This window comes from Trichosurus vulpecula, chromosome 6 (genome assembly GCF_011100635.1).
Source record: "Trichosurus vulpecula isolate mTriVul1 chromosome 6, mTriVul1.pri, whole genome shotgun sequence".
Taxonomy (NCBI): domain Eukaryota; kingdom Metazoa; phylum Chordata; class Mammalia; order Diprotodontia; family Phalangeridae; genus Trichosurus; species Trichosurus vulpecula.
Genome location: NC_050578.1, coordinates 13,644,515 through 13,653,780, shown reverse-complemented (window position 1 = coordinate 13,653,780; position 9,266 = coordinate 13,644,515). Strand labels below are relative to the sequence as shown.

Sequence of the window (9,266 nt, the reverse complement as noted above, 5' to 3'; positions counted from 1 at the left end):
TGTGGCAGAGCTTGCTGTGTAGAAATAGCTCTGAAAACAACAGCACAGCCCCTCAAGCTTGGGACAAAGTACTCTCTGCTCTACAAGCAGTCATACCCCAAAGAAAAACTCAAGGGTCAAGTAAGTTGGCTGGGAACATGGCCAGGCAGCGAAAATGTACTCAGATTCAGACTTGGACTTTGCAATCTTTCTTTGGTGACAAAGAAGACCAAAACATACAGACAGAAGAAGTCAACAAAGTCAAAGAGCCTACATCAAAAGCCTCCAAGATAAACATGAACTGGTCTCAGGCCATGGAAGAGCTCAAAAAGGATTTGGAAAAGCAAGTTAGAGAAGTAGAGGAAAAATTGGGAAGAGAAATGAGAAGGATGTGAGAAAACCATGAAAAACAAGTCAATGACTTGCTAAAGGAGAACCAAAAAAAATACTGAAGAAAATAACACCTTAAAAAAGAGACTAACTCAAATGGTAAAAGAGTTCCAAAAAGCCAATGAGGAGAAGAATGCCTTGAAAGGCAGAATTGGCCAAATGGAAAAGGAGGCCCAAAAGACCACTGAAGAAAATAGCACCTTAAAAATTAGGTTGGAGCAAGTGGAAGCTAGTGACTTGATGAGAAATCAAGATATTATAAAACAGAACCAAAGGAATGAAAAAATGGAAGACAATGTGAAGTATCTCACTGGAAAAACCACTGACCTGGAAAATAGATCTAGGAGAGATAATTTAAAAATTATTGGACTACCTGAAAGCCATGATCAAAAAAAGAGCCTAGATATCATCTTTCAAGAAATTATCAAGGAGGACTTCCCTGATATTATAGAGACAGAAGGTAAAATAGAAATTGAAAGAATCCACCAATTGCCTCCTGAAAAAGATCCCAAAAAGAAAACTCCTAGGAATATTGTTGCCAAATTCCAGAGTTTCCAGGTCAAGGAGAAAATACTGCAAGCAGACAGAAAGAAACAATTTGAATGTTGTGGAAACACAATCAGAATAACACAAGATCTGGCAGCTTCCACATTAAGGGATAGAAGGGCTTGGAATATGATATTCCGGAGATCAGTGGAGCTAGGATTAAAACCAAGAATCACCTACCCAGCAAAACTGAATATAATGCTCCAAGGCAAAATGTGGATTTTCAGTAAAATAGAGGACTTTAAACTTTTCTCAGTGAAAAGACCAGAGCTGAATAGAAACTTTGACTTTCAAACACAAGAATCAAGAGAAGCATGAAAAGGTAAACAAGAAAGAGAAATCATAAGGGACTTTAAAGTTGAACTGTTTTGTTTACATTCCTACATGGAAAGATAATGTATATAATTCATGAGACCTTTCTCAGTATTAGGGGAGTTGAAGGGAATATACATATATATAGACAGAGGGCACAGAGTGAGTCGAATATGAAGGGATGATATCTAAAAAAATAAAATCAAATTGAGGGATGAGAGAGGAATATATTGAGAGAGGGAGAAAGGGAGAGACAGAATGGGGTAAATTATCTCACATAAAAGTGGCAAGGGAAGAGGGGGCAGGTGAGGAGGAATGAGTGAATCTTGCTCTCATCGGATCTGACCTGAGGAGGGAATAACATGCACACTCAATTGTATCTTACCCCACAGGAAAGAAAGGAGATAAAAAAGGGGGGTCAATAGAAGGGAGGGGAGATAGGGGGAGGAGGTAATCAAAAGCAAACATTTTTTAAAAGGGACAGGGTCAAGGGAGAAAATGGAATAAATGAGGATAGGATAGGAAGGAGCAAAATATAGTTAGTCTTTCACAACATGAGTATTTTGGAAGGGTTTTGCATAATGATACACATGTGGCCTATGCTGAATTGCTTGCCTTCTTAGGGAGGGTGGGTGGGGAGGGAAGAGGGGAGAGAATTTGGAAATCAAAGTTTTAAAAGCAGATGCTCAAAAAAAAGTTGTTTTTGCATGCAACTAGGAAATAAGATATACAGGCAAAGGGGCATAAAAATCTATCTTGCCCTACAAGAAAGTAAGGGAAAAGTGGATGGGGGGAAGTGGGGTGACAGAAGGGAATGCTGACTGAGGAACAGGGCAATCAGAATATATGCCATCTTGGAGTGACGGGAGAGTAGAACTGGGGAGAAAATTTGTAATTGAAATTCTTGTGGAAATCAATGTTGAAAACTAAAAATATTAAATAAATTAAATTAAAAAACAAAATAAAAAGAATTAAGTAATTTCATACCTGTGAAGTTTAATCCAAAAGTTAAAACAGGAAAAGAACTGGTAAAGGAAAGTGATTACTTCAGACTTACTACCATCGCTTTAAAAACAATGTTCTATCTTAAGTCCCAAATCACTATACTATAAACACAAACTATTTCAAAGAAATAAAATGTACTATATTGGCTACTGCTTCTAAATGAGATCAATTAACATTTGATTAAAATTTAAATTAATTTAATTTATATATATAATTAATAATAAAATGTAATTTAAAAATTAAAATTTAAAATTAAAAGTGGGTTCTATAATGGCAAAATTCAAAGACAACTCTGGGTATTTGTGTGTGTGTGTGTGTGTTTATACACACACAAGTTTGTATATATACACAAATACAGATACACAAGTATCTTAGTCTACATTGGGAATAAGGGATTAAGAAAACAGTCAAGTTTAAAACAGTAAATACACTGAAGCAACTATAATAGCAATATCATTTATTTAAAATATTTTTTCATCTATGAAAGCTCATTTCGCATGAGTTCTCATCTAATTATCAAGATCAAAAATAAAGAAAATAAAGCCAGACAAAAGTCCTCTGTAGGAAAAAAAAAAAAGCACAAATGGATGTTTCTGTATCTCAAAAACAGTCTTAGTATCTGTACATCCAAACTTTAGTCCCAGTTTCAGATATTCTAATGAACACCACTATCAATCTTGAGATCTGGCTTGTTCTTGTCATTCTTTACAGAGTAGATGAAGTATGTTAAGGTGTCCTTTTCATTTACTGGAATAGACCTAAAATGGCAACCAACTATCTATAAAGAGAAAAATTAAGGAAATTAGAGATTAATATGTTCAGCTTACTTTTTCAAATAATTACATCCAAAAACCCCCCAAAATAAAAAACAATGTGTTATATGTTAATCTATTCCTTTTAAAAATATGTACACAGATTGAGCAGGAGACAGCAAAATTTCAAGGGAAACAAGCTTCCTTATCTAACAATTTTAAAACCACTTAACAATGTGAAAACAATTAGGAAGTTAATACTTTCATTTTTTTAAGCTATAAACTTCAATGAAGCATAATAGGAATATATGTGTAAGCCTTCTAAGACACATCTGTATCTTTCTAATTCCCACTTGCAATGACCTTATTCAAATTAAAAATGCAACTGTCAAGATGAAAGAATTCTTCACTTGTATGGCATAAGCAATCCAGGGAACCTCCTGTTAATGTTCTTTGTACTAAAGAGTTCTGAAAAAGTAATCTGGATAACTGAAGGAAAACAGAAGAAAGATCAATGTTTACAGAATATTTATAACCTTCTTTCTTCACTTCTCATGAAGCTGGGAATCAGTGATTTGTAACTACCAATGAGTATATTTTTAATAGACTAAACCATGATACTTTGACCTTTTCTTTTTACTGAAAGTCAGAAACTTCTCAAAGAAAACTCCACCTACATATGAAATCTGGCTTACTGCCTAAAAAACTAAGTTTCTATATTTGGTACACAGGCAGAATAAATTATAAAAATACATGCCTGCTAGAATTAGAGACAGCATTTCTCCTCTGGAATATAAAATTGCTCCAGTTTCAAAATAATTTTTTAAAAATAAATTAGACGTCAGACGATTAGGAGTATAGTGATTTTTGCTTTTTAAAATAAAATCTCAAAGTAGAAACATTCACAATATTCTCTTCAACTGACTTATTTTGATTTTAAATTCCTTAATTTTGTTATTAGCCAAAATAGAATGTTCTAAAATCTACATCTTAAATTTCCTTTTGGTTAAGATGAACAGTCACACAGAAAAGTCTACTAAGTACTGACTAGCTAAACCATAAGCTCATCTGTGAACCTGTGTACTAGAAATGGTATAGATTAAAATAGGACGTCCCTGTATTAAAGCCATTAAAGCTTAAAATCACACTAAGACTTTTGGGATACCTTGTTTATAATTCAAAATTCCTCATTAATAGTAAAGAGTATTAAGTCTTAATAGCACATCTTGAACGATATGGCTACTGATATTAAAGGAAAGGTGCATTGTTAAAGACTTTTCATGTATAGCAAAATTCCCTTTAAGATGAATAGTATAGGTCTTGATATTTAAAAGGACAGTGAAAACAGACCATAATCCATTAGCTCAATTATTACATAAGAGCCTATGCATGTATTTTCTAAAGAGTAAACAAGCATTGTAAGGCACCTAGTATTTTCACAGCAAGCTTTCCATTAACTTATGGTTCAATATTCATTAAAAATTGCTAAAGCCATCCTCTGCTGCAAAATTTTAGAAATTGCATGAAAACAGATATATAAGAAATTTAAGACAGTATTACCCAAAATATGGGAGTTAGTTTCTGGAAATAGGCACATTTAATGTAACCTTTTCTCTATTAAATAGCATAACAATGACTTCTACCTCAACAAGTTGTGCTTTGTTAAGTCCTGGTCTGGTTGGTAACTTGAAGTGTCTTTTGTACCTCCGAAGTGTGTTGACTTGTAATTGGTATAAATCAACCTACAAAGAATTAAGATACCTGTTAACATTAATTTATATACAACTTACTAAAATAGGTTAATTATAAAATTATCATAAAAAGTTATCAAATGTATTTGAAAAATCAAAGTTATTATTGATTTAAAGAACGTTTTCTTTATAGGAGAATGGGAGACTAATTAAACATCAAATTAAGACTTAAAATAGAAAATATTATAAAGTCAAACTTCACCTACTTTCAGGGAAAACTATTAACAATAACACGCTATTTAATTATTTCATTGTAGGAATATTAGCTTATCATATAGGCAATTGATAGATAGTTGTTGAATTGAAAAACAAAAACATTAAATCTGATATGAAAACTATTCATCTACCTCTGGAGTGTCTATATCTTGCACAGGCGAATCACCTCCATCATCATCACTCCCTTTCCTCTTTCTTCTGTTTCGAACACTCTGAATTAAGTTTTTGTGAAAGTCACAGATATAAAGGTGCCTTGCCTGGGGGAAAAAATACATCAACAACAACAAAAATAAAACCCCAAGTTTCCCACAGAGCTTATTACTACATGATTAAACTAAAATCTAGATTCTAATCTGGAAGTACCATATGCTATAATGAATTATTAAAGATAAAGTTATAAGAAAAGCAACTTATAAGTTGGACATGTTTATTTCTATCATATTCCTCTTTTTTCCAGAATCCTTCATATTAAATCACCCCAGATTCATCTGATACAAAGAAAATAGCACTTTGCCTTGTTGTGTTATGGCCAGTCTATTTCAGAAAAGTATGCTGCTGAAATGGAAGAAGTTTCTTTTAGGCCTTTACTTTCTGGCATCAAAATGCTATTGGGAGGGCAATGAGTTCAGGGTTGTCTCTTTCAAATAACAGGAAGGCTGTCTTACTGTAGAGAGCTCTCTTGACTATGATGCTGCTTTCCCAAGAGAGGATCATTTTAAGCATAATACGTTCTCTATTTTCCCCCTTCTTTCTTCTAGGCATAACTTCCAACTTATATTCAGGGTATCATAAATACTTAGTAGAGATCAACTTTTAAAAAGTTAACTACAAATTTTACATTCTTTATTAATAACTAAAGATTCTAACAAGCTGGATTATCACCAAGCCTGTATTTCTATTTCAAATGGAAGCTACCCCTCCAATAGTTTCAAGATCACTAAAGGTGTTTCTATGACCCAGGAAAACAAAACCGGTAGAAACAAATACAAATTAACTTTTAAACAAACTAATTTACTTATAACCTTTTCAATTGTAACAGTAACCATTTAGAGCTGCGTGTTGACATTAGAATCAAATTATTTCACATCACTTCCCCTCCTATACTTAGGTTCCCAAACTAGACTGCTAGCTAGCCCCTGAGCTGGAAAAGCCTTCTTTGTGCACTCCTGGCCTGGCCTGTTCCTGTTCCTGTTCCAGTTCCTGGAATGCAGGCTCTTACGCCACTCAGCCAATCAAAATTCCTTCAAGGCTTAAGCTCAGGTGCCTCCTCCGAGAAGCATTCCCAGATCCTTCAGCTAAAAGTCTTTCTCTCTCCTCACATTTCCTGACAGTACTTTGGAGGTCTCCTTTACCCCCAACACATACTATCAACCTTTTACTATATGACTTTTAAAAATAAGCCTAGTGAAAGTAAGCTCCTTGAGGGAATGTCATATTTTTCTTTACCCAAGCCTCAAAGTACGTCTTATTAAATACTAGTCAGCTAACAGATGTGCGAGTTGATTTCTTGCACTTTTTCAACAAATACACGTACTCTGAAGAGCGATCCTTTGTCTTATGTGAGGGACTTTGTGGACAGACCCCAACGAACGGATTTCTAAGCTCGAAGGAAGTTAAGATCCAGGAAAGAGCATTCTTATTTTTAAAGAAGGAGGCGGCTTGTTTTTGGCTAGCCTTTGGAGCTAACAGTTTCACCTTCCTCCAGGCAGATGAACTGAAAGATCAAACACAGCTTTCAAAACCCTCGGACACTATCACGGGCCAGCCCCGGATGGCTGCCAAGAAGAACGTAAAATGGCAAAGACCTATGTGCAACACACCCACGAGGCACTGCCCTAGGAACAGACTATGACCCGCGTCTACTAGACCCAACAGACAGGGCTCCTCGGCCACGGTGGGAGGAGCTCAGGATTCTCTCCTGGGCGTGTGTGTGTGTGTGTGTGTGTGTGTGTGTGTGTGTGTGTGTGTGTGGTGTGTCTGCGTCTGTGTGTGTGTGTGTGTGTGCTGGGGGAGGAGAGTGAAGGGAGCCCCCCGCCCCGCTCTCCCACAGCCGGCTCCACTTTTGTCCCGAGACCAGGCGGGCAGCTTCAAACAGAGCACGGAAGGACAACAACCACTAGCGGAGCCAATCTCCACGTCCCAGCTCGGGAAGCCTAACAAAGGAGCCTCCCTGCCAGGCTGGCCCACGGGGCTGCGTCGAAAACAACTCTTCCCCTGCTCGCTTCTCCGCTTTGTTTCCCTTCCCAATTGTGCCCGAAAAGATGCCGAGGGGGAGGGAGGAAGGGAAGAGAAGGTGGGGGCAAAGGAGGAGATGGAGGTGACTGGGGGGAGAAGTTGGAGGTGGGGGGAAGGGAGGAGGTGAAGAAGGATGGGGGCCTGGGGGAAAAAGTGGGGAGGGAGAAGTTAGAAGGAGGTGGATGGGGGGTTGGAGGAGGTTGAGGTAGATGTGGGGCTAGAGAAGGAAGTGGGGGGAGGTGAAGGAGTTAGACGTGAGGGAGGAAAGGGAGGAGGTGGAAGTGAATGGGGGCTGGAGAAGAAGGTGGGAGTGAAAGGTGAATGGGGGAAAGGGAGAAGGAGGTGGATGGGAGAAGACAGGAGAAGGGGGTGGAGGAAGAGAAAGAGTTGCAGCTGGCTGGGCTGGAGGAAGGAGGAGAAGGTGGACAGGGAAAGGAGGACGAGGAGGAGGAATCAGAGGTGGATGGGGGACGAAGGGGACCATAAAGTAGGCTGGAGGGCTGAGGATGCCAGGGCAGCCGCCGCCGCAGGACTTGCCGTGACTTTGTTAACGCCGCCCCTCGAGGTCCGCCCCGCAGCTGCCGGGGAGAGGTGAAGGCGGAAGAGCGGAGGGGCCCCCAATGCTCCCGGCCCCTCCCCCTGCCCGCGGACCCGCTCGCAGCAGGCACCGGGGCCTCGGGGTCACTCACCGTCTTGTCCAGGTCGATCTTGACCTTCTTTTGGGAGATGCTCTTCTGGATCCTCTTGCTGAAGCTGGCGTTGCCGGCCGCCCGGCTGCACCTCTCCCCATCCTCCCGCAAGCAGCAGAGCTGTCCGGGGCCCGGTCCCGCCGCGCCAGGGGGACCCGCCGCGGCCGCTGCCGGCCCGGAGCCCGGCACCTCGGCCCCGCTCGCGGCCCCCGCCCCGGTCCCGGCGCCCGCCCCGGACGAGGCGGCGGCGGCGGCGGCAGCAGCGGCGGCGACCACCACGGCGGCCACGGCGGCGGCCGCGTCCCCTCCACGGCTCACCTCGTCCGGGGGGAAGCCGTTCATGGTGGCCTCCCCTCCGAGGCGGCGGCGGCGGCCGGGGGAGCCCCCTTCTCGCCTCCGCTCACGCACCCCTCCGAGCCGCTGCGAGCCCCGAGCCGGGCCGGACGGCGAGAGAGCGAGGGGGAGGCAGCAGCCTGCGCTCCGGCCTCGGTCCCCACTCCGCTCCCGGGCCCCCAAGGCACCTGCGTTGGGCGGACGGGACAGCCCCGCTCCGGCCCGGGCCCCGGCGGCAACTCACTCAGCACTGGCCGGCGACAACCCCGACAATCCTCCGCGTCTTGCCCGGAGTACGCTCTTCGTCCCAGGCCGGCCGGCTCCGTGTCCCGGCTCGGGAAGGGGCGTCCGGCTCCGGCCGCGCTCACTCTGTCATGTGGAGACTCTTCAGCTGTTAAGCTGTTCCCCCTTCACTCCTCCGTCTCTCCACGGCCCGCGGCTAGTGCGCAGGCGCGACACTCCTCCGCTCCGCCAGCCCCTCCCCGCCTCCTCCTAACACAAACACTCTCCCCTCCACCCCTCCCACCTCAGAGAATGAAGCACTACGGGAAATGTAGTCCCTCCCCGTTCTCTTTCCACTCCGCCGCGCCCCATTCCTTATTTCTTCTCTGCTTTGGCTGGCCCGGGAAGTTGAAGAACTACCAATCCCGACGTGCACTGCGTAGCTACACGCTGGCAGGCCTGGATCTTTCTCAGTTCCCTCCTGGCTGTCTGGGAAAAGGTGGAACTGCAGGGTCGGCTTCTCGGGATTAGAAGCTCAGGACCTTGCCTACTTTGTGTTGGGAGCTGGGAGCCAGGCTGCGCGAGGTACCCCCTGGGTGTTCGCTTAGCTCCCTAGGGGCCGTGCGTGCAAAGCATGTGGATTTAGAAGGGGGGAGGGGGCCTGGAGAAGGTGGGAAAGGGTCCCGGGGCCTCACCCGTGTCTGCACGCCCCGAGCTACCCTTGGCTTAGTGTAAAGTCCCGCAGACCGGTGCGTCCTCCCCTGTCCCTGATGCTGCTGGGTCCGAGTGTCCTGTCCACCCAGGCTTCCCTTCCCCAAGTCTCTCCCTGTATCTCC

General features: G+C 42.9%; 1 protein-coding gene across 1 annotated transcript; it reads right to left on the bottom strand.

The window, feature by feature from the left end:
- Positions 1 to 2,674: 2,674 nt before the first annotated feature.
- On the bottom strand, positions 2,675 to 8,633 carry SAP30 (Sin3A associated protein 30). The gene is made up of 4 exons (XM_036763841.1): positions 7,876 to 8,633; positions 5,083 to 5,208; positions 4,628 to 4,726; positions 2,675 to 3,010 (listed from the first exon to the last, which is right to left on the bottom strand). The coding sequence occupies exons 1-4, from the start codon at positions 8,215 to 8,217 to the stop codon at positions 2,888 to 2,890; spliced, it is 690 nt and encodes a 229-aa protein (XP_036619736.1). The 5' UTR covers positions 8,218 to 8,633; the 3' UTR covers positions 2,675 to 2,887.
- Between the last annotated feature and the right edge of the window lie 633 nt (positions 8,634 to 9,266).

What these genes read in the sequence shown, in the direction of transcription:
- SAP30 (XM_036763841.1), bottom strand. Translation starts at nt 8,217, where the DNA reads ATGAACGGCTTCCCCCCGGACGAGGTGAGCCGTGGAGGGGACGCGGCC. An exon ending in AGATCGACCTGGACAAGACG is followed by an intron (nt 5,209 to 7,875) that starts GTGAGTGACCCC and finishes TTTTTCCCCCAG; the next exon opens with GCAAGGCACCTTTATATCTG. An exon ending in ACAAAGCACAACTTGTTGAG is followed by an intron (nt 3,011 to 4,627) that starts GTAGAAGTCATT and finishes TTCTCTTTATAG; the next exon opens with ATAGTTGGTTGCCATTTTAG.